Source organism: Felis catus, chromosome B1, assembly GCF_018350175.1.
Source record: "Felis catus isolate Fca126 chromosome B1, F.catus_Fca126_mat1.0, whole genome shotgun sequence".
Lineage (NCBI taxonomy): Eukaryota > Metazoa > Chordata > Mammalia > Carnivora > Felidae > Felis > Felis catus.
The window spans coordinates 35,798,455-35,825,156 of record NC_058371.1 but is presented as its reverse complement, the minus strand read 5'-3'; the positions used below and the strand labels follow the sequence as shown (position 1 = coordinate 35,825,156).

Genomic DNA, 26,702 nt, shown 5'->3' with positions numbered 1-26,702 from the left:
TGGGTCTGATGGTTGTGCCTCCCTCATGTGGTTGATACAAGGATTAGACAAGTTAATGCACGTAAAGTGCTCAGTGCTGTGCCTGGCACATGGCAGGAATTCCATCAATGTTGGCTGCTACTGTCATTCTGTAGCCTTTTTCTTTTTCTTTTCTTTTTTTTACATTTACTTAGAGAAAGAGCACATGTGCATGCATGCATGCAGTGGAGGGGCGAGAGGGATAGAGGAAGAGAGAGAACCCCAAGCAGACTCTGGGCTGACAGCTCAAGGGGCATGACCCCACAAAACTGTGAGATCATAACCTGAGCTGAAACCAAGAGTCAGATGCTCAATTGACTGAGCCACCCAGGTGCCCAATGTCATTCTATAGTCTTAATCTATTAAATCGGTAATCCCTGGTCGACTTCCTAGGTCCCCCTTTTGCCTCCTTCTACTTCCAGATTCTGGGATGAACCATTTCAAATTTCAAAATCTTAAACAAACTCAACTCCAACAGTGAAATTAACTTTTTTTGAGTGGCATACACAGTACTATATATGTGTGGCATGTATGTATATTGCATGTGTGACACATACATGTGTCAATGTTATAAACTTTCCATGTATTGGTTTAATTCTCTAAGTCCTATGAGGTTGGTACTATTACCATTACCATCTTATAGATATGGAAATGGAGGCACAAAGGTGTTCAATGATGAGCCTAAGGTCATACAGCAAAGTCAGACTGAAGCCAGACTGTGAGTCCCCGGGGGTCAACATATCTTCCCAATTGCTCCCTGAGAGCATCCAACAAATGTGGGGGGTGCTGCCCATTTGTGGGGTCCACTTGTGGACACTCTGCACCCTGTTTCTCATTGAATCCCCCAGCTTTTTATGATTACTGCTGTTTTTTAGACAAAGACACCAAGGCACAAAGAAGTCAAGCCACGGGCCCATCATCACCAGCCAGGAAGTGGTAGAGGTGGCCAGGTTTTCTTTGGCAAAGGGCAGTGCCCCTGCCACCAGAGCACAGCTGTTTCCACATGACAGAAGCCATTACAACTCTTAATTAGACATCTCTGGTCTCAATATAGCCATGGTGTGCCCTCCTAGAGGATGCCTTTAACTGCCAGCACAGGTCTCTTCTTCCTGAGCGAGGTGACCACTGCTTCCTCCTGCCCCATAGGAGGTCTCGGGTGGGTCCTTTGGGCTTCTGCCTGTGGGCGTGGTTCTTCAGGAGGGTGTGAAGCCATCCTCCCTGGACAGAGCCAGCGTAGTTTCCGAGGGTGAAGGGAAAGTTGCTGCTGTTCTTGTCAGCTGCTGAGCAAAACCGATCGGAGGCCACATGGAATCGTGGTGAAGGATGTAAGTTTAGGAGCCAGACTGCCCTCACTTAGCCCTCTGCATTCCTTCGTCCATCCAGCAACTCCTTAAAGATGTTTTTGTTGTTTGTCAGATATAGAGATAAGTATTTTGAAAAGTATAGGAATTCACATGGTAAAGAGTGAATATTCTGCCCTGGGTCCTCCTCCAAATCCCACTCCCCAGAGGCGACCAAACATTGGTCACACTTGGTATGTCCTTCCAGACTCTTCTAAGTATGTGTGCGTGCATGTGTGTATGGATATGTGGTCTTATGTAACTTGCCTTTCACTCAGCAGGAAATCATGGTCATTGTTCCATGTTAGCGCATCAAGTTCTACCTCAGACATTTTGATGGTTGCTTAACATGCTGTCATCCCCATTCCGCTGATGTTTCATTTAAGTTTTTTCCAAGTTTTTATCATTACCAAAAATGCTACAGTAAATATCTCAAACCTGAGATCTTTATATACTCGGGAAAGTGTATCTATAAAATAGATTCCTAAAAGAAAAATTCTATCCTTAGAAATTTCTATTCTAAGAAACATTTATTAAGCAACTACTACATGCCACACACTAAAGATTCCATATCGAGTTAAATAAAATTCCTGTCCTCATAGGGTTTACATTTTGGCAGAGTAGGGGTAAGGGGGAGACAGACAAGCAAATAAAAAGTAAATGCGATAGGTCAGATGGTAATAAGTGTTATGAAGGAAATCAGCAATAGGAGATAAAGGAGTGAGGTGGGGGTTACTGTAACATGTGGGATGGTCAGAGAAGGCCTCATTCACATCAGGTGAGTTGGAGTAGAAATGGATTGGAAGTGAGGGAACACATCAGGCAGGATGGGAAGAGCTTCTAGGCAGCACGTGCAAAGGCCCCGAGGCAGGAGCAGGCTTGGTGTGTTTGAGGACCAGTAGGGTCCATGTGGCCAGAGCCAAGTAAGCAAGGAGGAAAGTGGTAGGCGATGGGGTCAGAGAGATAGCAGGGGGCTAGATTATAAATGGCCATAGAGGACATGGTAAGTAAGGACTTTGGATTTTACTCTGAGTAACATGCATTAAAGGATTTTGAGCAGTGGGGAGATATGATCCAATTACATCATGAAAGCTCTGCTCTGCTGGGAGGCAAGATCAAGAGCAGGGACTATTGAACTAATCTTGGAAAAAGATAATGGTAGGGCCAGGACTGAGAGTTCAAGAAGGGGTACAGATGGTTTGAGGAGAGAGGAGGAGAATGTGAAAGGTGTGCCAGGCAGCGCTAAGGACGCAGTGGAGGTCAGTGGTCTCAAATTTCAAGTGAGACAAGCAACATGGTTGTATTTCCTCTAACCATGACTTCAGCCTCCTGGGAACAGGCACAGAGTAGGTGGAAAGTTGGATTTAAGCAGGGGTGTGGTTTTCCAGTGAATACAATGAGGAGAAAAGAGGAAAAAGAGAGTTGAGGTCCTGTACAAGGAGGTGATGATAAAGATGGACCATGGATTTGCTTTGAAGTGAGGTGACTGCCCCAGGCCTTTGCCACTTCATCTATGTCCTACTTTGGTCATTGATCCAGGCACACTGTCTGTCTCCAGAGCAAGAGCCAGAACAGATTTTCAACTTCAGTTTTTCAAAATACCAGGACTTGTATCTTTATAATAACAATAATAACACTCAATGATGACTAATAATAACCATCAAGAGTAATAGGGTGCACTTTTCAAAACCTGGTCTTGCTCGATTTCATCTCAGAGTGCCACAATTCATAAATGTTTCCCCAAATACAAACACATTTCAACTCATGTACAAATCAAAAGAAAAGAGGCAGGATGGGCTATGGATTCCAAGCCAGGCAAGGACTGATGTGAGTACGTGGAGATAAAGGGTGGGAAAACCCCATAGGCTCAGAAGGTGGAAGGTCACAGTGAACTGGAAGGATTGTTGGACTAGGTGTATGGAGCAAGTGAACGAGGAGAGATTGGGGCACGTGGATGGACAGTGGGGTGCTTGAACTTGAGCTTATGGGGGATGCACAGTTATTGATGATAACAGGGTCTAGGGCATGTCATGCCATGTGTGGCTGAGAAGAGGTGGAGAGAGGAAGTCAGGGAATGGAGAGGCCCAGAAATGGGAAGGGTCATCTAGGTGGCTATTGAAATCACCAAGAATTCTAAAGGGGTCAGTGTCAGGGAGTGACCGAGAGCCAGAGTTATTCTCTGACCATCGACCGTCACAGCACTGACACAGGCTACAGACCACAGTTGCCAGTGCCTGCTTTGGGATCTTTTTCATTCTCACCTCCACTCTGACTGCCTCTAACTGCAGTGAGCCAGAGGGGAGATACACCTTGTCCCCTTTTCCTCCAGCAGAGAAGCCAGCTAGACCTAACAGGTGGGTTCCTGGGCCATTTGTGTCCACTGTATACACCTCTGAGGTCACCATGAACTGTTCCTGCTTGTTGGACTCTAGATACAAAAGAGGCTTTGGGGGCACATTCTGGAAACTACTAAAGCAATTTCCCTCTTGGAAAGTGTACCTGTCTACTGTTAATATGCCCACCGGCTGGGGAGAGTTGGTATTTACCAAGGTGTCAAACGTTCCTCCAGTATTACATGACCATTTGATGAGTTCAAAGGCTGAAATGAGTTCATGAACAGGAGGCACTTAGGGCGGTGGCTGTACCTACGAGGTGCTACTTCAGGGTGAGGTGCTCTTTCCTCATTTCATGCTCGTGGCAGCTGAGGTCAGAGAGGTTGGGTGATTTACCCAAGGACTCCCAGCAAGAAATGCAGAGGTGACGTTCCAACCCAGGCCCATGTGTGTGGAGTCGGAGTTTTTTTACTCAGTGAGCTTTTCATGTGTATTTCTTATCCTTCTAAATCCTAAGCCCCTTGACAGGGACGGACGTTAAACCCACTCACAGGAAGGATTCAGATCTGGTATTCCCCTCAGCAGCTAGCATGACCCCTTGCCTGGAATCAACATTCAATGAATATGTGATGATGGGTGACTCAGCCCGTCTCTCTGCCTCTCCTCTCTGGACCCTTCATTTCCATTTCAGAGCCCCTGGTACCCACATGCCACCCTGGGCCCTTCCTATCACTGACACCTCATCCCTCTGATGGTGCTGTGATTGGTGTTATTTAAGTCGACCAGGAGGAGAGATGGGTTTGTTTAACCCAAACCAGTGTCTCCTCACTAAGGGGATCAGTAAAATGAGACCTCTGGTCTTATACAGATATTCAGCAAGGCCATGTATGTTAAGTGATGACTGAGTTATCTGAGAAAGCTGGCCGTCATTGGCAGACAGCTGGGGAGAGGAGTGCCGTCTCTGCACCAGGAGCTCCTTTTCTGAGCCCCTTCACTATTTATGCAGAGTGAGGCAGGCAGTGGTCATGGGGCCGGCAGGCCAGGCTGGTGGGGAGCTGTGTAACCCTCTTCCTCTTCCCATTTCCCCTAGATCATTCTGAACTTCACGTCCATGGACCTGTATCGCAGCCGCCTGTGCTGGTATGACTACGTGGAGGTCCGAGACGGCTTCTGGAGGAAAGCACCCCTCCGAGGTAAGGCACTAGCCTGCCCCCTGCCTCCTCTGTGGAGCCTTCTTTTTTGTGTGAATTGAGGTCTAATTAACATGTAATACCCTCTTAGTTTCAGGTATACATCACAGTGATTGAATATTTTCATGTATTACTAAATGATCCCCATGATAAGGGTAGTTACCATCTGTCACCATACAACATTATTACAATATTATTGCTTATATTCTCCATGTCGTACATCACATCCCCATGCCTGATTTATTTTGTAACTGGAAGCTTGTGTCACTTCTCGGCCTTCTGGCTAAGATCAAGTATACAACTGGAAGCTTGTGTCTCTTAATCTCTTTCACCTATTTTGTCTACCTCCCACCACCTCCCCTTTGGCACCCATCAATTTGTTCTCTGTATCTATGAGTCTGTTTCTGTTTTGCTTTGTTTGTTCATCTGTATTGTTTTTGGATCCCACATATAAGTGAAATCATATGGTATTTTTCTTTGTTTCACTTAGCATCATACCCTCTAGGTCCATCCGTGGTGTCACGAATGGCAAAATCTCATTCTTTTCTATGGCTGAGTGATATGGATAGCCCACATCTTATTCAATCTATTCATCTACTAAGGGACACTTCGGTTGCTTCCATCACCTGGCTGTTGTAAATAATATTGCAGTGAACATGAGATTGCATATCTCTCTTTGAATTGGTGTTTTCGTTTTCTTTTGATAAACACCCAAAAGTGGAATTGTTGGATCATAAGGTAGTTATGTTTTTTTAGATTTTTTTTTTAAGTTGATTTATTTATTTTGAGCGGAGGGCAGGGCAGAGAATGATGGAGAGAGAGAATCCCAAGCAGGAGCCACACTGTTAGCGCAGAGCCTTATGCACGGCTTGATCTCACAAAACATGAATGAGGTCATGACCCAAGACAAAATCAAGAGTCCGACACTTAGGGGTGCCTGGGTGGCTCAGTCAGTTAAATGTCCAACATTGGCTCAGGCTGTGATCTCATGGTTTGTGGGTTCGAGCCCCATGTCAGGCTCTGTGCTGACAGCTAAGAGCCTGGAGCCTCCTTCAGATTCTGTCTCCCCATCCCTGCCCTTCTCCCACTCTCTCTCCCTCTTTCTCTCTCTCTCTCTCTCTCTCATCCTCTCTCTCTCTCAAAAATAAATAAACATTAAAAAGAGAGAGAGAGTTTGACGCTTAACCAACTGAGCCACCCATGCGCCCCGGTAGTTCTATTTTTAATTTTTGAGGAATATCCATACTGTTTCCTAGAGTGGCTGCACCAGTTTGCATTCCTATCAACAGTGTACAAGGGTTCCCTTATCACCACTTCCTCAAACCTGTTGTCAGTGGTCTTATTTAAGCAAGCTCCACACTCAGCATGAAGCCTGATGCGGGACTTGATCCCATAACCCTGGAATCGTGACCTGAGCTGAAATCAAGAGCTGGATGCTCAACTGACTGAGCCACCCTGGCGCCCCCCACCTTTTTTTTTTTAACTTGTCTTCTTGATACTAGCCATTCTGATAGGTGTGAGGTGATATCTCATTGTAGTTTTGATTTTCATTTCCTGATGATGAGTGATGTTGAGGATCTTTTCATGTGTCTGTTGGCCATCTATATGTCTTCTTTGGAGAAATGTCTACTTAAGTCCTCTGCCCGTTTTTTAATTGGGTTGTTTGGTTTTTTTATATTAAATTGTGTAAATTCTTTACATATAGTTTGGATAGAAATCCCTTACCCAATGTATGATTTTCAAACATCGTCTCCCATTCAGTAAATTGCTTGTTCATTTTGTTGACCATTTCCCTCACCGTGCAAAAGCTTTTCAGTTTGATGTGGCTACTTCCTTCCTACACCTACTCATATTCTCTTCATCCTCCCCTGAAACCCATAGCTTGGCCAAGGGTGATCTGGTGTGGGAAACTGGACTCCTGATAGAGTCAGTGCCTGATAACTCCATCACCAAGTGTATAACTTTGGGCAAATCCCTTCCCTAGTCTGGATCTTAGGGTCTTTGGTATGGGTTTCTGGGCCTCCCTCAGAGGTGACTCTCAGTGTGTGGGTCAGGGGAGTCATATAAGTTGACAGAGGGAGACAGACAGGCACATCTCCACAGTTGCAGGCTCTCCTCATCTGGGCAATTTCAGAGGCTCTGTTTTCTCTATCTGCAAGGTCTGGCTTAAGGGTACCCACAATGCAGCCTGGCACACCACAGAGGCCTACCTACCTGGCACAGACTTGTTTGCACAGGATACTTTGTCCCTTGGTGGTGGGGAGTGGTGAGTAAGTGGGGGATGTGTAGTCAGAACCACAGGACAGAAGTTATTTTAATGGACATGGAGTTAGGGCCAAAAGAAGCTTTTGCGTCAAGCCTGAGGAGCTGTGTGAATTCTCCTTCTCCAATCTGGACATAACCCTAAATAGCCCGGGACTACTCATTGTCACTAGAGTCTTTGCTCCACAGCCTGTGTCTGAAGCAGGATGACAAACCGTTACTAACCATCTTTTTTCCCCCCAGTTTCTGATATTTGAATATTTCTTATTAGTCACCCAAAGCAGCTGTCATTACAACACTTCCTCCTGAAGACATGTTAGCATTTCCAAGATTACAGTTTCTTTTTCATAGCTTACATTCCTGGGTCAGCACCCTCTGTCCCTTGCTGAAGGTTGGGAAACACCCAATCTTACTCAGAACACACAAACCATCCCTACTTGATTCTCCACTACAAAGAATTCTACAAATGGCCAGCCTCATCTGCTTACACAGATTCCTGTCAGGTTTTATTTCAAAGGGGACATTTTCTGACCCAGTCCCTAGATTCTAGGATTTATTTGGGGTCCTCTGCCACCTCTTGCGTTTGGTCAAATGAAAACATTCTAAATGTGCAAAGAAAGCTGAGTTTGTTCTTGGTTATTACTTGTTTGCATGAAGGTCAAATAAGAAAAGTAATGATAATATGCTCTTTGAAAAAAGTAAATAGGGCTGCTGGGTGGCTCAATTGGTTAAGTGTTTGACTCTTGATCTCAGCTCAGGTCTTAATAGGGTCGTGAGTTCAAGCCCTGCATTGGGCTCCGTGCTGGGCGTGAAGCCTACTTTTAGAAAAAGGTAACTAAAACACAGATACAGTTTGATATTGTGCGAAGTCCCCTTTCCTCCCAGAACTCATATTCTATTCCTCGAGTGCATAAAATCCTGTAGAAGTTAGTACTCTCTGGCCCTTCAAGACCACACTAGACCTTAGATTGGTTTCAGGCCAACTGGAGGGCCTTGAGGTTGTGTGCCAAGTGCAGACCAAGGCCAGAGCCCCTGAGCCCCTGAGCCCCTAGAGTGGTGGGACAGGCTCCCTGGAGGGACAGCCCTGGAGCAGGGAGGGGAGAGGGACCCACTTCAGGCCTCACTGCCCTCTGTCCACACTGTCTGCGCAGGCCGCTTCTGCGGGGGCAAACTCCCCGAGCCCATTGTCTCCACCGACAGCCGTCTCTGGGTTGAGTTCCGCAGCAGCAGCAACTGGGTCGGGAAGGGCTTCTTTGCCGTCTATGAAGGTACGGAAGAAGAGTGACGAGGGAGGATTGGGTGTGGTCCCTGGGGATCAAAACGCTCACTCCTGGCACACTAAGGGCAAGGTCAAGGGAGCATGAGGGAGGAAGCAGAGACCCCAGTGGAATTGGCCAGGCCTGGGGGCACTAAGAAGCTGGGGGGAGGGGTACATAGGAAGGACTGAAGGAGGGGAGAGAGGGGCTCTTGAGCTGAGCAGAGCATTCTAACTGACCTCACCCTGTGTCCCCAAAGCCATCTGTGGGGGAGATGTGAAGAAGGACAATGGCCACATCCAGTCACCCAATTACCCTGATGATTATCGGCCCAGCAAAGTCTGCATCTGGCGGATCCAGGTGTCTGAGGGCTTCCACGTGGGCCTCACCTTCCAGTCCTTTGAGGTAGGTCGGAGACCCTGCTGTCCCACCTGCTGTGGGTTTCCTGGTGTTGGGCCCTGGCCACCAGAGCTGCTCCAGCTGATCCAGCCCCTGACCCTCAGATTGAGCGCCATGACAGCTGTGCCTACGACTACCTGGAGGTGCGTGATGGGCACAGTGAGAGCAGCACCCTCATCGGGCGCTACTGTGGCTACGAGAAGCCGGATGACATCAAGAGCACTTCCAGTCGCCTCTGGCTCAAATTCGTCTCTGATGGATCCATTAACAAAGCTGGCTTTGCTGTCAACTTTTTCAAAGGTGCTCCTTCCCCATTCCCCACCTGGCCCACCCCCATGGCCAATCCATCTCCTCCATTCCTTCTTTTAATTTTTAAAATTGTGTTTTGTTGGGGTAAAAACACGTAGCTTGAGATGTGTCCTCTGGATGCATTTGTAAGTGTACTATACCATGTTGCTGGCCGAAGGCACGGTGCTCTACAGCAGATCTCCAAGGCTTATTCATCTTGCTTGACTGCAACTTTATGCCTATTTGATTAGCAGCTCCACATTTCCCCCAGCCCCCAACCCCTGGCAGCCATCATTCATTCATTCATTTACTCATTCATTCATTCATTTATTGAATCTATTTTAGATAGCTCGTATAAGTGGAATCCTGCAGTATTTGTCTTTCTGTAACTAGCTTTTTTACTGAACATAATGTTCATAAGGTTCATCCATTTTTATTCCACTGTGTGTATATAACACATTTTTTAAAGTGAAGAGTAATCAACACACAATATCCTGTTAGTTTCAAGGGTACAACATAGCGATTCAACGTTTATGTACATTATAAAATGGTCACCACGGTGAGTCTAGTTGCCATCCATCACCTTACAAAGTTGTTACAATCTTGTTGACTTATATTACCTATGCTGTATATTACATCCCCACGTCTTGCTTTTTTTTTTTTTTTATAACTGGAAAACTGCACGTCTTAATTCCCTTCACCTATCTTGTTCATCCCTCCACGCCCTCTCCTCTGGCACCCATCAGTTTGTTCTCCATATCTATGAGTCTGTTTCTGTTTTGTTTTGTTTGTTCATTTGTTTTGTTTTTAGATTCAACATGTAAGTGAAATCATACAGTATTTATCTTTGTCTAGCTTATTTCACTTAGCCTCATACCTTCTGGGTCCATCATGGTGTCACAAATGGTAAGATTTCATTCTTTTCTGTGGCTGAGTAATATTCCACTGTATGTATGTACCACATCTACTTTATCCATTCATCTATTGATGGGCACTTTAATTGCTTCCATATCTTGGCTGTTGTAAATAATGCTTCAGTGAACATGGGGCTGTATATATCTCTTCAGATTGGTGTTTTCATTTTCTTCAGATAAATGCCCAAAAGTGGAACTGCTAGATCATATTGTAGTTCTGTTTTTAAATTTTTGAGGAATCTCCATACTGTTTCCCAGAGTGGCTGAACCAATTTACATTCCCACCAACATGCAGAAGGTTCTATTTTCTCCACATCTTCCACCAACACTTGTTATTCTTAACTTTTTGATACTCTCCATTCTGACAGGTGTGAAGTGATATCTCAATGTGGTTTTGATTTGCATTTTCTCTGATGATGAGTGATATTGGGCATCTTTTCATGTATCTGTTGGCCATCTGTATATCTTCTTTAGAGAAACGTCTATTCAGGTCCTCTGCCCATTTTTAATCAATAGTCGTTTTATATTGAGTTTTATGAGTTCTTTATATATTTTGGATGTCAACCACTTATTTCATATAATATTTGTGAATATCTTCTCCCATTAAGTTGACTTTTTGTTTTGTTGATGGTTTCCTTCACTGTGCAAACGCTTTTTAGTTTGACGTAGTCCCATTTGTTTATTTTGCTTTTGTTGTCTTTGCCTGAAGAGACAGATCCAAAGAAAATATCATTAATACCAATGCCAAAGAGCTTACTGCCTTGGTTTTCTTCTAGGAGTTTCATGGTTTCAGGTCTAATATTTAAGTCTTTAACGCATTTTGAGTTTCTTTTTGTGTATAATGTAAGTAAGTGGTCCAGTTGCATTCTTTTGCATGTAGCTGTCTGATCTGTCCATTCATTGAAGAGGCTGTCTTTTCCCCCATTGTATATTGTTGCCTCCTTTGTCATAGAATAATTGAACACATAATCATGAGGTTTTTTTTCTGGACTCTCTTCCACTGATCTATTTGTCTGTTTTTGTACCGGTACCATACCATTTTGATTTATTTGTTTTTGATTATAGCTTTGCACTACAGTTTGGAATATGGGAGCATGCCCCTCAACTTTGTTCTTTCTCAAGATTGCTTTGGCTGCTTGGAATCTTTTGTGGTTCCATACACATTTTAGGATAATGTGTTATAGTTCTGTGCAAAATGGTATTTTGGTCAGGATTACTTTGGATCTATAGTTTGCTGTGGGTAGTATGGACATTTTAACAATATTAATTCTTCTAAATCCTGTAGCACATTTTCTTTATCCTCATCTGTTGGTGACCATTTAGGCTGTTTCTACATCTTGGCTATTGTGAATATTGCTGTGGTGACTTCATGTCTTCTTTATTCACCCATTCTACACAGAGATTCTATGAGGGATGCATAGACCATGGTACCCTGTGCTTGAATTTATGGCCTAACTGGGGAGAAGAGGTCAACTGCACTGAGAAACTGCATATCTCATTGAGTAAATGACACACATATGTAAAAGTAGCTGACATGTGGTAGGTGCTCAACTGTGAATTGAAATAGTAGTTCAGGAGTTGCCTTAAAGTCCAAAAGTTTGTGTAGAAGAAATGCCAGTGAGGCATAGAGGCAGGAAGTGCCATAGAAGCTTAGGGAGGAAGCAAGGCAGCATGGATTTCTTTTACCGGTGTGATTGTGGACAGGTAATCTGTCTGAACCTCATTTCCTCATCTGTAAAATGGGGATAGTAACAGTCCCTCCATCACTGGTCATGTCAGGATTGAAGGATAAATGAAGAAAGGCTGGGGAATGACACACAAGAGGCACCAATAAATGGTGGTGGTCACCAGCCCAGCCATTGTGGTCGAAGAAAGGCTCTGTGGGGTCTACCTGTCCCCTCCTTCAGGTTACTACCTGTCCCTTTGGGGCTCTCAGGAGTAGGAACCCCTGGGGACCGAGTTGGGGGGCTGGCTGGGGTAGGGAGGGCCACAGCCTCAAAGCTGAGTGGTCCACAGCTGACTCCTGTCCCCGGCAGTGGGGCTGGAGGTGGTCACAGGAAGGCTGAGGGACACTGGACTTGACTCTCAAGCAGAGCACAGGAAGCAGGCCCTGGCCTGGCAGTCACTGACACCCTTTCTTCCCAATTGGCAGAGGTGGACGAGTGCTCACGGCCCAACCGCGGGGGCTGCGAGCAGCGGTGCCTCAACACCTTGGGCAGCTACAAGTGCAGCTGTGACCCTGGGTATGAGCTGGCCCCGGACAAGCGCCGCTGTGAGGGTGAGTGCCTCCAACACAGCCCCAGGGCCCAGACCCTCTAGCCCAGATCTCTTAAGCCCTTGGACACACCCCTTCCTGGGAAAGCCCAGATTCCCTAGCACTTTCTTCACTCATCACCAACAAGGAATACATTTTATATGGCAGCCCTGCAGCCCCCTGAACACACTTACCAGGTGTGATGCACTCTGGTATTTTTTTTTTTTTTCATTTTTATTCACTTAAAATGCTGATCATGACCTGCTGATTGATTTCATCATCCTCTTGAAGGTCATGATCCCCAGTTTGGAAACCACTGTTTTCAGACAGGCAATGATTTTTCAGCCTCTCCCTATACCTGCCCCTGAGGTGAGAGCATTCCCTGCCAACTACCTGCAGCTCAACCTGGGTTTGCTGTGTGTCTTTTCTCTACCCACCTTCCTCTCCCTGCCTCCAGTCCTCACTGCCCACCGGCCTAGCCTTCCCTGAGCCCTTCACTCCCCGCCTCCTTCTTAGCAGAGGCCCTGAGAAAGTAGAGTGTTCATGCATATGACTCCCCAATTCCTCATACTCTGAAGGTACACCCCTCACCCTACCTGCTTCCCTCCCATCCTTGAGAGACCAGACACAAGCCCCAGGACTGTAGGGCATCCACACATCCCCCTCTTCTCCTTAATGCACCCTTACCCCTGGCCCTTACCTAGAGTGGGGACTCCTGGTGGCTGATGCCACCTCTGTTGTCCCCACAGCTGCCTGTGGTGGATTCCTCACCAAGCTCAACGGATCCATCACCAGCCCAGGCTGGCCCAAGGAGTACCCCCCTAACAAAAACTGCATCTGGCAATTGGTGGCCCCTACCCAGTACCGCATCTCCCTGCAGTTCGACTTCTTCGAGACGGAAGGCAATGACGTAAGTGCCCACCAGAGCTGAGGAGACTCAGGAAGGTCTGAGGCGTGGGAGCTCGGCTCAGTGCCTGCTTCCTTCCATATGAAATACCCAAAGAATGTAGAGGAGGAGAGACTGCTCCCAATTCCAGGAAGCAGGGGAGGGTCGGGGAGGAGGGCTTGAAGGTCAGGGAGTGCACAGGGGAATGTGGAGCAAGGCAAGACTCAGTCAGGGCTTGTGTGGGGAGCGCAAGAGGATCCTGTGGGGGTGGCTTGGCACCTTTTTGAGTTGTTAGATTATGTAAGATGGGTGACTAAAGACAAAAGGACAAAAGGGAGCCTTCCCAGGTGGGGGTGGTCAGGAGAGGCTTCCTGGAGGAGGCAGGCCTAGAGCTGCACTGCCCTGCAGGTGTGCAAGTATGACTTCGTGGAAGTACGCAGTGGGCTCACGGCTGACTCCAAGCTACATGGCAAGTTCTGTGGTTCCGAGAAGCCCGAGGTCATCACCTCCCAGTACAACAACATGCGTGTGGAGTTCAAGTCTGACAACACCGTCTCCAAAAAGGGCTTCAAGGCCCACTTCTTCTCAGGTAACCCGGACTACCCAGCTGTGAGCCCACCGCACCTCCCCCCTGCCACACTACCCCTGCACTTTCTAGCCCTCTCTGTTACCAGGCCAGCAGGGTCTGTCCCCTGCTCCCCCCATTAGCCCACCACCACCAGGCCAACCCCTCTGCTCCTGAACCCCATTACTCCTGAACCCTCTGGGCTGTATGGGAACCAGCCTGAGGATGGGCAGTACATAGGCATGAAGAAATGAAAGGAGAGGGCTTTCCTTTCAGGAGCCATCATACTGAGGCCCCAGAGAGGGCAGGCCCTGGAAACAGGGAGTTCAGCATGGCCAGAGAACGCAGGGTGCATGCAGAGGAGGAGGGTGTTTGCCTTGGAGTGTGTGGGGCAGATTATCTGGCAGCGGCCACATCTCTAATCAGACCCACATGCCAAATGGGTTCATGCCGAGGCCTTCAGAAACGATGAGGAGCCTCCCTCTCATCAACACCAAAGCCTTCCCACTCACCCTCAGCCCATAGGTGAGGGACTCAGATCCAACCAGCATATGTTTATTGAGAGCTGCCCCGTATAAGGCTTGTGATCAAGCCCCTTTGATGGACCCATTCTTGGGAGGCCTAAAATGCAGTCAACCTCTCTGAGTTGGGCCTCCAGGGGTCCCAGGAGACCTGCCCCCTGCCTTAGTCTTCCCTCAGTCCTTCATCCTGGGGCAAGGCTGGTGGTCTTTCAGAGGCACTCTTTGACTTGGGACGTTGATAGTGTGGGGTGGGAACTCCGTGAACTTGAGTTGGGGAGTGGGAGGTGGAGGGAGTGGCTGAAGCAGCTGGTTTTATATGGGAGTGGCCCAGGGATCCTGATCTCCAGCTGGCCTGGTGGGCCGGGCATGGGGTAGCAGGAAGGCAGGAAGCCCATGGCCTAGTCCACACTGCCTTCCTTTTCCCCCCCCTTTGCCCAGGGTCCTGCATCCTCAAGCCCCCTATGTTGCATCCCTGCACCCCTGCCTGCCCCACCTGGATGCCATGCACTGCCCCTGTGCACTGGTTCCCTGCTTGTCACTGCCAGCCATCCTGCTCTGCTTAAAGTGCCCCACAGCCCCTGCCCCACTGCTTGCTGAGACCCCCTCCCCTTGCAATGCGAATCCTTTTCTTCCCTATGCCCACCTGGAACTCCTACAGGGTGCTCACCAGAGGGCCAAGGGGATGTAACACCTACTCAGGGGTGGGCTCAGCCCTGGGGAAACCATTACCTGCTTACTCTCGTCTCTTTCTGCCCTTCTGTTACTTGACTCTCAGAGGCGGGAGGGGGACCGACACATCTGTCAGGCTAGAGCCCAGGTCTCTCCACCCCTGGGTACTGCCCTGCCCTGGCCTGACACTGGGCCACCTGCCCCCTCAGCCCCACACAGAGACGCACACACACACGTGCACAGCCACACACACACACACACACACACACACGTGCAATGCCCTGCTACCTAAGAAACCTGAAGAGGACCCTCACCAGTGGGCATCAAGGTTCGTTCAGCCCTCAGGGCATGGGGCATCTGACTCTGGCCCCCCAGGAGGGGGGCTCTTTGGACTTTTGGGACACCCAGCGAGGAGACCCTAAGCCAAGAACGAGAAGAAAGAGCCTGAAGACCTTCAGTCTGACCCCAGCCACCTTCCGGGGCATTTGGCACTGGAGGGTGAGTGCCGTCTCCTTGTCTGGGCCATGTCCACCCTCCCCGCTCCTGCCCCTCCTGCAACCTGCTCCCTGGCTCCTCAGCTCCTCTGAGGTGAGGCTGTGAGGCTGCCACTCCCACTCCCCACCCCCCCATGCCAGAGCCCTGCCCCGGGACGCTACAGCAGGCCTTCCTCAGGACTCACTTTTCTGTCACTCATCCATTCAGCCACCCACTTGCCCACGCACTCGTTCGTTTACTGGGCAGGTATTTCTTTTACCCCTCCTATGTGTCAGGTACTGTACTAGGTGTTTAGGGTGCACATATAGGGAAGGTGTGGGGTTCAAAACATTTCAGGCAAATCTTTGCTCCATTTGTAAGATGGGGCCCCTAGAGTTCCTAGTGTAGTCACAGGCGAGTTTCTGGGCTGTAGGGTGCCCCTCACCCCCACCTTCCTGCAGGGCCGGCAGCTTCCACAGGGCCCTCAGCGAGGATCCCCTGTGAGGCTGTAACTGAGAAGGAGCCCTGGGGAGGGACTTGGGGATCCCACCTCTTGACCTTGAGTTCCTGCGGGCCTTAAGGGGTCTGGCCCACCTGAGAATGGAGTGGAGAAGCCGGGCCTTCCGGAAGCCAGTGCTCAGGCCCCTCCACTACTGATGGAGACCAGGAACAGGGTCACCTTTGTCACAGACCCCACCTGCCCATTTGAATGCCAGCGGACATCTTTCTACCTCACGATTCCCCTCTGGAAATCTGGGTGTCCGTTCGATCTACACAGCTTCCCTGAACACCTGCCTCTGTGCCAAGCACACAGTCCCCAGAGTGACCGCAGACAGACTGGAGCATGTGTGGGAGTGACAAACACATGCCTGTAGCCTGTGTCTCTGTGTGTGTGTGCTCATGGGAGAGTGCGTGTGTGGGTTGACCCGAACTTGAGCAGCTGCATGTGTGAGCACACTTGAGTCCACAGGTCTGCTGAAGAGCCTGTGGTCTCTGTGTTTTTGTGTCTTTATACCCGCGTACTGGCCCCTGAGTGCCTGCCTATGCATCTGAGCGCACGCTTCCTCACACACATGTGGGAAGAAGTAGTGTGTGTCCCTTATGCACACGTGCACACAGGTGGATGGCTGGCCAGTGGTATGTGTGCATGCGGTCTCTATGTCTGCCTGTGGGTCCTGCGCCTGAGTGTGGTGTACCTGTGGGTCAGTGTCTGTGCTGCCCCGGTGGGACCGCAGTACATCCCCGAGGGATCCCGTGTCTGTGGGCATGCTGGTGTGGGTGTGTGTGTCTAAACACAGCCTGTAGCTGCAGCAGCCAGAGTGAGAGCTCGGAGCTCCCAGCCGGGCCCACCCTTTCCGTGGGCTGCTCCCCTCTACCAGAGACTCTGTTTCTCTCCCTCCATTTGTGCGGGCCTCGTGCCTACCCCTCCAGGCCTTCTTCCTGCCGCAGGCTCTCTTCCTTTCTGTTTCTGTCGCTGTGCCTCTTCCCACTTGCTCTTCCTCTTTGACCTGGCTGCGCCGGACATGGCCGTCCTGCATGTGTGTCCCGCCGCCTTCCCGCATTGCCCTGTGAATCTGCCTCTGAGGCCCCGGGTTGGTTTTCACTGCTCTCCCTCCCTGGTCCCTGCCCTCCACCCCCACCCCTTGGTCCCTTTTCTCCTTCTCTCTCTCGTTTCAGAAAAGAGGCCCGCTCTGCAGCCCCCTCGGGGACGCCCCCACCAGCTCAAATTCCGAGTGCAGAAAAGAAACCGGACCCCCCAGTGAGGCCTGCCAGGCCTCCCGGACCCTTTGTTACTCAGGAACCTCACCTTGGACGGAATGGGATGGGGGCTTCAGTGCCCGACCACCCCCCACCTCCGCTCTGCCATTCCGGCCTGCCTCCTTCTGGCCGGACAGAACTGGTGCTCTCCTCTCCCCTTGTCCCCCCCCTCCCATGGACAGGGGACCTTCCCTGCCCCCACTCCCTCCCATTTTGATGGTGTCTGTGACATTTCCTGTTGTGAAGTAAAAGAGGGACCCCTGCGTCCTGCTCCTTTCTCTTGCAGTCTGCTTGTCCGTGTGTCTGTTTTTCCACTTGTCCGTCTGTCCAGTAAGCAGGTAATGGTAGAGGGTGCCCATGTTGGTCAGCTCCAGCCCCCAGCCCTCCCTCCACCCCACTTCTACTTTCTCTCCCCACAGCTGGGCCACTCAGCTGGCTCCGCTGGATGCACTGCCCTGGACCCCACCGTGGCCTTGGCCCCCCCGGGGGGAGGAAACCCAGCCAGCCTCCCGCTTCCCCTGGGGTGACCACCCCGACCTCAGCCCTGCACAGACCTGGGCCCGCCTTGTTTGCTCCCCTGCAGACAAGGACGAGTGCTCCAAGGATAACGGCGGCTGCCAGCAAGACTGCGTCAACACCTTCGGCAGCTATGAGTGCCAGTGTCGCAGTGGCTTCGTCCTACATGACAACAAACACGACTGCAAGGAAGGTAAGCGCTGCCAGTGCAGCGCCCAGAGCCCCTAGGGCAGGGCCAGCAGGCCCAAAGGACTGGAGGCTGGGGACACGAGGACACGGGTGCCATCTCCATCTGGCCCGGTGTAGACTCAAGGTCACGAGTGGTCTCTGAGGTTACCTTGTTTTGCCTCCCACCTGGCCCACAGATTCTTCCTTCCTCAAAATATCCAAGCCACACATGCTTCCATGTCTCCTTGTGCATGTTAGGAGAGGAGGGGCTCACACTCATCCCCAGGCTCCATGTTTAGACTGATCTTAGTGCTTCTTAAAATCCATGGGCAAGTCCTTGTCTTCATAACGACCTTCCTGTGGCAGAGAGTCGAGATGGCACAGAGGTCGAGAGCACAGGCTGGAGCCAGGCTGCCTGGCCCAGCCCCACTGCTTAGCCAGCTGCGCACCCTTGAGCACTTCTGTTTGTTCCTGTGTGACACGTAGGTCGCAATAGACCTACCTCATCAGGGCACAGGGCTCTCTGAAGTGCTCCAAGCAGTGCTGAGCTCATAGCAAGCACAGTCGTATGTCAGCCGTTATTGGTCACACTGCTGACCCCTGGGGACATTCAGAACAGGGTCACCGCCTCCCAGACACTAAAGCCCTGCAGATATTTGAAAACAGCACTCATATCATCACCAACATCATCTGATAGCTCTTTGGACATGCTACAACACTGGCCTGTTCCAAGTCCCGAATGCCGTTGTGTCCCCCGCTTGCTGGGGCATACTATCCCAGCAGCACAACACAGACCTGGCTCTGCCACTGAATGTCTGTGTGACTTTGGGTGAATCACTGCACCTCTCTGAGCTTCCAGTTCCTCACCCATGAGATGATTAACAATGGTAACTGCCTTGCAGCATACTAAAGTTTACAGATCTTGCTTGAACACTTAGCACAGTGCCTGGCAAATACCTCTTCTCACTGTTCTTAGGTGGACAACCAAGGTATAAACAAATAAACTCCTGGATAAAATAAACAGAACTGAAGCACTCAGCAGTGACCCAATGGACACCAAAGAGCTTCCAACCCGATTACTTCGGTCTACCCGAATACGAAGTTCCTGATTCACAGGGCCTCCACGTCTTTTAGCTGGAGGGGACCTTATTCTGTGGTTCTCCAAAGTGCATTCTCTCTCTGTGTGTACTGTGTGAAAAAGAGTACATCAACATTAACAAGATAGCTGTGAGAGGTTTTACACTTCTAGGGTGGACGACCTGTACTTAGCTGAGTCATTTTAGAAGCACTCATGATTCCTCACTCAAATGATAGGCGAATTACAAATCAGTATTTCCTGACTCCTCCTTGCAGAGGTTGTGCAAAGTTCTGCAGGGACCTCAAGAGGGGAGTTCCTCTGGGGTGCCTCGTTGGCTCCGTTGGTAGAGCATGCAACTCTTGATCTCAGGGTCGTGAGTTTGAGCCCCACATTGGGCATAAGGCTCACTAAAAAAAAAAAGAGGGGAGTCCCTCTGCCCCCAGGAAGATTGCAGTCTAGCCAGGGGAGAAGTGGGCACACACAGAGAAGTTAGAGGGCCCCAAAGACCTGTGTATAAATGGGGGAGAACAGTGAATGTGGCCTTGGAGAACCACAGAAGGATGATGGACACAGCCCATAGGTCCACTGTGGAGAGCCAGGAGCTCTACCTGCCTCCACAGGGACTCTGGGAAGCCTGCACCCTGCTCTCTGGGCCTCATGGCTGTGTATTCATCCTGTGAGCCGCTGACCATAGGCACCTATCCATCCCTTTCTCCTCCCCAGCCCACAGTGCACTGGCCGCCTGTTTTTCCCTAAGAAACCTGTCAGATTGGATGATAATAAATCATGAACATCAGCTTTTAAATTCGTTTGTGAGGCCACACTCTCAGAGGTGGGAAGGCAGATTGCAATGGATCAAAGAGCCATAAACAGTGAGAATGGGATAATAGCAAGTTTTCTTGAAGAACAACTGAGAAGAAAAGGAGAAAGGATGGGTGGCAGCTAGAGGGGAATGTAGGGCTGTGGGGGAGTTACTTTAGGGTGGGGCAAAGCATAGGAGGGTCCACAGGCTGGCAGAGATGGCACAGAGAGTGAGGGTGGATAATTTGTGGTACAAAAGTACCCAGGTGGACCTGGGACTCCTTTTTGGAGACGAGGAGGAGGAAGGTGAGTTTGCAGGGAGGGGCTGGGAAGCTTAAGTTGTTCATATCTGAGGCCCTGATTTTTTTCAGGGAGGCAGGAGGTGAGGTGATCTTCTGAGAGGGAAGGGATGGGAGTGGAGAGGGCTGAAGATTTGGAGCCGTTGTTGAGGAGGTAAGGGGTGGAGGTGGTGAAGGACAGATCCAAGAGTATCAAGTGGTTTCGGTTCCCAGTGGTTGAGGCAGATGGGGTTTTCCGAGAGGACACAGTAGAAGGACAGTATGTTGATGAGCAGCCAGGATGATCAGCCATATAGTCCAGCCAGATAGGGAAGCAAGTTAAGTCAACCAAGGAGGAAATATTGGGAGAAAATAGAAGGATCAAGACCCTGGAAGTCTCTCTAAAGCTGAAGAAGTGTTGAAAGGATAGTGAGGGCCCGAGCACCCTGGAAGAACAGGAAGTGGTCACAGAGAGGTGATGTGTTTGTAGCATCAGGAAATGGTAGGTGATGGCAAGGCCTAGAGTAAGGTCATGAGCAAGCCCGGCTTGAGAGGAAGAAGATAAGTGCCAATAGAGCTGAGAAGGTCAGGAACAGAGAGGCTAGAGTGTTGGCTGACATCACCTGGGATGGCAGCAGGAATGGGTAAAGAACTGAGTCAGGTGCCAAAGTCTTCTGTGAATGTGGAAGTGTGGCAGGATACCAGAGGATGACAACATCATGGAGGGCAGAGGGGGTGTGGCCGGAGGCCTCAAAGGTCCAGGGATCTGCACGGGAGTGCCTGTGAGGGCAGCTTTCATGGATGCTGCCAGGCAGACCTCGCTTGGAGGCAAGCAGCTAGATTTCCCCGGCCATGGGTAACCGAACAGAAAAGAAGTAATGTAAGCCTTCCATCAGTTTGTAGGTGGGGGACAAGAGAAAGAAGCAAGGAGGGCAGGAGGGAAGGGCTTTGTTCCTTTCCTCACAGGAGGCACTAGAGCACCGAGGTTCTTGCTGATCCCTTTACCTTCACTTCCCAACAGCCGGCTGTGACCACAAGGTGACATCCACCAGCGGCACCATCACCAGCCCCAACTGGCCTGACAAATATCCCAGCAAGAAGGAGTGCACCTGGGCTATCTCTAGCACCCCTGGCCACCGGGTCAAGCTGGTAAGGTACCCACACCCCAGCCTGCATGGGGACCCCTGCTCTTCCATGCCATCGGGCTACCACCTGTTTCCTATCAGTTCCAAAGCTCTGGGTAATTCAGAGGTCCTGACCAGAGCCATGCAGAGTGCAGGCTGGTGGCCTGGCTGAGCCCACAGGGCTGTCATCCCTGTGAGGATCCTCATGAGCCCCAAGTCTGGACAGAGGCCCGGTCCCAGTACATATTGGGGGTGTGCCTGCCATTACCCATTCCCGGGTCCTCCCTCACTGCTACCAGAAGTGCCCCTGGCAGGGGCTGCTTCCCTGGTCTCCATCAGCTGGGGTCTGGAGGCCTAGATTTGGGGCCACCTGCTGCCCCCCCCCCAGACGCATTCTGAACTTGCTGTCCTCCCTCGTGCCCTCTAGACCTTCGTGGAGATGGATATCGAGTCCCAGCCTGAGTGTGCCTATGACCACCTGGAGGTGTATGATGGCCGTGACGCCAAGGCCCCCGTCCTGGGCCGCTTCTGTGGGAGCAAGAAGCCTGAGCCTGTCCTGGCCACGGGCAGCCGCATGTTCCTGCGCTTCTACTCCGACAACTCCGTCCAAAGGAAGGGCTTCCAGGCATCCCACTCCACAGGTAAGGCCATCTCAGGCTAGCCCAATGTCTTCACGCTGTCTTGTTCTGCGAGCTTCTGCTGATCCTGCTCTCACAGGCAGGCCCAGGCTCTGGAGTTTCACAGGGGGATTAGAAAGAGTGTATGAAGGGACAGATGGACAGAGCTATGGCCTGGGTAGACAGAGACTGTGTTCTGAGGGCCGGGCAGGGGAGCAGAGAGTGAGCACTAAAGGGAGAGTGGGAGAGATCCCGATTAGGGGCCGCTAAGTTGCCGGAAAACAGAGGGCAGTGACGCCAGTGGGTGGGGAATCCAGGGATGGGGAGGGAAGCCCCACAGTCCCCAGCGGTAGGACGCCTGACTGTGTGGCAGCCCACCCACATTCCAAACCCAAAAGTCACTCGTCTAGAGATATTTATTAACACATAACATGTATGATGAAGCAGTGCTCTAAGTGCAGGTCACAAAAATGAAGCAGACAAACATCTCAGGCCTTGAGGGGCTACTTAGTGATCGTTTGTCCGTTTATCTAACAACTATTTGCTGAGCTCTGGCTGTATGCAAGACTCAGAGGGGCTTATGGAGGTGAATCAGGCATGAGCCCTTCACCCCTGCACACCAGGAACTCGCGTCCAGAGGTGAGGTGGGACGTGCATAGACAGTTATAGCATGAGACAAAACATGATAAGGTCTAGCTCTGGGCAGGAGTTGGTGGGGTCATTCCAGCAGGGGGAGGAGCCCAGGCACAGCCACAATCCCAGGACAGCTCTGGGTGTGTACAGGTGACCGCAGGTCATTTCATTTGGCCTGAGCAATTGGTATGTAAAGACAGGACAGTAGTGAAGTGGAAACAGTGCAGCAGTAGAGGAAGCCTGGAGCCCAGGCTTGGGAGGCCTGGAACATCAGGTGTCAGATGGGGGCTTCACAGGCTCCTTGTGGGTCTTGAGCCACCTGTTGCGGAGTCCCCAGGACTGCTGGGTCCAGAGCCTCTCATCCTTCCTTGTAGCTCAGGCCCTGTCCCACCCCCTCCTCACCCCTCCAGGGAGACATAAGCACCAGATTTCCTAGAGGCCAGAGGGCTTCCAGAGGAGGATGGACGCTGAGGACCCTGTCCTGCATGCTCTCATTTGCCCCTCCCAGCAGACAGTCACAGACTGGAAGCCCAGAACTCTATCTGGCCCTCAGTTCCGCTCTGTTTGGCCCACAGTGTGTTTTTTAAAAATGTGAGCCAACATTGAAAAATCAAGAGTTTTCGCAGAAAATCCAGATGTGGTTCTTCTCTCTTAAGAATGGAAGCCCTGGCAACACAGGGCCCACATTCTTCCATGACAGCCATCAGCTGGAGCAAATTAGCAATGTGCTCTTTTGACAAGCGTGCCCTCCCCAGTGCCTCAGCTCAGAGTTGCCTAACAGCCCGGTGTGTCCCTGGTCCTCTGTGGGCATCTATCCAGAAGTAGAGCAGCAGAGCACTTGTTCTGGGCCACGTCCCAGGCAGGTCCAAACCCACTCGCCCCTAGCCATGTGGCCCTCTCTCCATCGAGCCATGAGGGTTCAGCACAGTGAGGCGCGGTACCCTGTCCCTGGCCATGCTCGGGGAGTGGTGGCCAATCCTGTTGCTCCTCCCCCACAGAGTGTGGAGGCCAGGTTCGGGCAGAGGTGAAGACGAAGGATCTTTACTCCCATGCGCAGTTTGGTGACAACAACTACCCTGGGGGGGTGGACTGCGAATGGGTCATCGTGGCAGAGGAAGGATATGGCGTGGAGCTGGTGTTCCAGACCTTCGAGGTGGAGGAGGAGACAGACTGTGGCTACGACTACATGGAGCTCTTCGATGGCTATGACAGCACAGCCCCCAGACTGGGGCGCTACTGCGGCTCAGGGGTGAGACCCCGCCCCCTGCCCAGTGCCCTTGCCTCTGCAGGTGTGGGGTGCTGGTATGGGTGCTAGCACATGCCTGGCCCTTTGCAGGAGCTGGGAGACCCTGCCTGGTGGGTGGCTGCTCACAGAGGCCCGCCCTGCCTTAGGCCATCCCCACCCAGGAAACTCTGTCCTTTTTTGCCCAACACTGTGGTTTCTGCATCCTCTGGGACAGGCCCTGCCCTGACCCAAGCCTGCTCAGCACCAGTTTGTTTGGACCTACAGGGTAGCTTGCATCCGGGGAGGTGGATGGAGTTCCCTCTACCACCCCCTCCCCCCCCCCCCCCCCCCCGCCCTTGTTCCAGTCCCAAAGCAGCTTACCAGGGCCCAGGGTCGGGGGCAGAGGTTGAAGCAAAAGCCAGGGACCTAGGACCTGAGCCGAACTGTGCTAACCAGTCATCTGGCTGAGCCATAAAAACACCCTCATCTCTTCTACTGCCAGTTTCCCTTCTTGGTGGGAGGCCAGCTGGTCCCAAAGCCCTTGGTGCTACTGTCCAAGCAGACACTGAGCATTGCTTCTTGGTCCATAAAATGGCACTTTCAGAGGCAGTGGGCAAAAGTTTGCTTGATTTTAACTGAAGCCACAGGAAAATGACAAAGGTGGATTTATGTTCCTCTCAGAGCTGTGGCTTCTTTTTGTGAATCCTTTCCCCTTTCGGAGAACACCGTCTTCTCCTCTCCAGTACACACCCGTGCATGCGTGCGCACACACACGCACACAAACACACACGCCCTCCTGCCCCTCACCTCCCTGGTCCCTCACCTCTCTCATGGCTATGTTCCAGTGTAACCTGGGCACCTTAGGAAGTGTTAAATTTCCTTCCTGGAGCAGCAGCAGCATCTGCTGGGCCCAGCATTAGCCAGCTGAATGTGCCCTTAGGACAGAGCTTCTGCTTCACAGGGTCTGGGACAGGGAGGAGAGGTGGGGGGGTGGGGCAGGAGCAGAGCACATAGGCCCCTCCCCCGCCTGGCTCACCACTCTGGAATCCCCTGGTCACCAAGCCGGCACCCCCTCCCCATTTTGCCCTTTGTAACTCCCTTGATTTGGCACATTCCAGTGAGCCACACACCAAATTGGGTGTCCCCAGGTGGCTTCTTCCAGACACTTCCACCAGGCTGGAGCCAACGGGAGGGAACCTGGGGAAGGAACCCAATCCTGTCAGGGCTTCCTGGCAGGGTTGCTGGAAATGTCCCCAAGGTTCTCGGAAATGATGCTTTCTGTGCCCTGAGAGCCAAGGGCATCCGTGTGCTGAGGCTCTGTGGGCGGCTCTCACTCTGAGGGCCTGTACACAGAGGTAAGGAGGGGCTTGCAGGAGCTAGGCAGGGGCATCGCCTAGAGCCAACCATGGCCAGAACTGGGGGAGGATGGGAGGGGAATGGCCACAGCTATGTCTGGAGGACCCAGCTATTCTGTCTTCTCCGAAAGGCAGCTGAGACAGTGAGAAGGTAGCCTCTCAGAGAACCCACTCCCTTTGCAAAACTCATTCACAACCACACTCTCATTTGCTCCCTCCCACAACCCCCATCAGCCCTTCTGAGCTTGGAGAGCAGGGAGCATTTACTCCCGCTTGCCCTTGAGGGAAGTGAGGCCCAGAGCGGGACAGTGCCTTGCCTGAGACTTCACAACTAACTTGTTAATAGCAGCGTTAATAGCAGCGCTGGGTATGAAGTGTGACTCTGAACTTAAGGCAAGCTCCTCTATCCCCTGCTTTTCTTCCCCTCCTCCGGGTGTCCCCTTAAACTCTTGCTATCAATAGTCTTCCCCCTGCTTCAAGGGGCTGGGGGAATCTGGTGAATGTCTGGGAGCCGCCCACCTTCCTTAGAGCGGGGGATCCTGGGGAGGAAAAACAGCAGCCTCAGCCTCATGCCCATCCTTTTCCTCTGTCAGCCTCCTGAGGAGGTGTACTCGGCCGGAGATTCTGTCCTGGTGAAATTCCACTCAGATGACACCATCACCAAAAAAGGCTTCCACCTGCGGTTCACCAGCACCAAGTTCCAGGACACACTGCACAGCAAGAAATGACCACTGCCTCACACGGGGGCGGGGGCGGGAGGCCTGCTGCCCTCAGTCACCTGGACTGGACAGTGGGAGGTGGGCAGGAGGTGGGCATCCCGTCCCTGTCCCCCAGGCGCCAGGACCTGCAGGCCGATGGTCCAGGTGAGGCTGTCCTCAGGAGGCGGGGGAATGGGACTGCTTCGTGAGCCCCTTCCCCGTGATCCCTTCCTCCTTGCCCCCACCAGAACAAGGGGCCAGGGCCAGGGAGCCAGAGCTTTCACGGAGACACTTGAAGTGGCCATTCCTCTCTGGGGGCCTGGCCTGGGGGGGAGAGCGTCTGTCAGCAGACCCTCCCATCTTCCCTGCCCTCTCTAAGTGCACCGTATTGTGTATAGCCGGTGGCATAGCTTCATTGTAATGTACATTTCCCACCCCTTCTCCAACCTCGACATGGTTTTTTTGAGCCCCTATTTCCCCACTTCCTGGGGTGTGAGTTTCCATACGAGTCCCACAGGATGCACCGTGAGGGGCTGCAGAAGAGGGGGTGGGGAAACAAGACGGGGCTTCTCTCAGGCCCAGCGGCTGGTCAGCCACACCAGGGCACACCAGCCAATAAACTGAAAGTGTTACAGCCAGTATCTTGTGCCAGATGCTGTCTGGGACATGGGGCGGGGGGGCGGGGGGGGGTGCGGTGCATCTCATTCCAGATGTGCAGCTTGCTGTGTCTGAGACCAGCCCACAGCCAGGACACCTGGCCCTGCTGGCTGCACTTCCTTCCCTCGATTCCAGGACCCCTGAGGGTGTGATTTCACACTCAGGCACACACAAACACAGCCTCCTAGCACACTTCAGCCTGCAGGCGTACCGCATATACACGCACTGCTCATAGCCCTCCCACACAACGAGAGGAGTGGAACATTCTGTAAAGAGGCTGTTTGGGGGCGGGAGTAGGGGGAGGTAAGTAAAAGGGGATAGGCATGTGTCTGTCCAGCTGGTGTCCATCCATGTCTTCTGTCTCTGACTGGGGAAGGGGTGGGTGGGCTGGAGGGTATCCCAGGAGAGCTCGCCAGAAGCCAGAA

At 51.4% G+C, this 26,702-nt stretch overlaps 1 protein-coding gene across 4 annotated transcripts in view; it reads left to right on the top strand.

The window, feature by feature from the left end:
• BMP1 (bone morphogenetic protein 1) overlaps positions 1 to 26,258 on the top strand; it is a 43,546-nt gene extending 17,288 nt beyond the window's left edge. For 3 of the 4 annotated variants that reach the window (XM_045055405.1, XM_023252509.2, XM_023252510.2), the window contains 12 exons: positions 4,782 to 4,884; positions 8,295 to 8,411; positions 8,659 to 8,804; positions 8,903 to 9,098; positions 12,153 to 12,278; positions 13,004 to 13,164; positions 13,549 to 13,729; positions 17,711 to 17,836; positions 20,990 to 21,117; positions 21,520 to 21,733; positions 23,341 to 23,591; positions 25,516 to 26,258. In XM_045055405.1, coding sequence (XP_044911340.1) covers positions 4,782 to 4,884; positions 8,295 to 8,411; positions 8,659 to 8,804; positions 8,903 to 9,098; positions 12,153 to 12,278; positions 13,004 to 13,164; positions 13,549 to 13,729; positions 17,711 to 17,836; positions 20,990 to 21,117; positions 21,520 to 21,733; positions 23,341 to 23,591; positions 25,516 to 25,650 — 1,884 coding nt within the window. In that variant the 3' untranslated portion in view covers positions 25,651 to 26,258. Of the gene's footprint in view, positions 1 to 4,781; positions 4,885 to 8,294; positions 8,412 to 8,658; positions 8,805 to 8,902; positions 9,099 to 12,152; positions 12,279 to 13,003; positions 13,165 to 13,548; positions 13,730 to 17,046; positions 17,413 to 17,710; positions 17,837 to 20,989; positions 21,118 to 21,519; positions 21,734 to 23,340; positions 23,592 to 25,515 lie in introns of those variants that run through there. The other variant, XM_023252511.2, reaches the window with a different exon arrangement.
• The last annotated feature ends 444 nt before the right edge of the window (positions 26,259 to 26,702 follow it).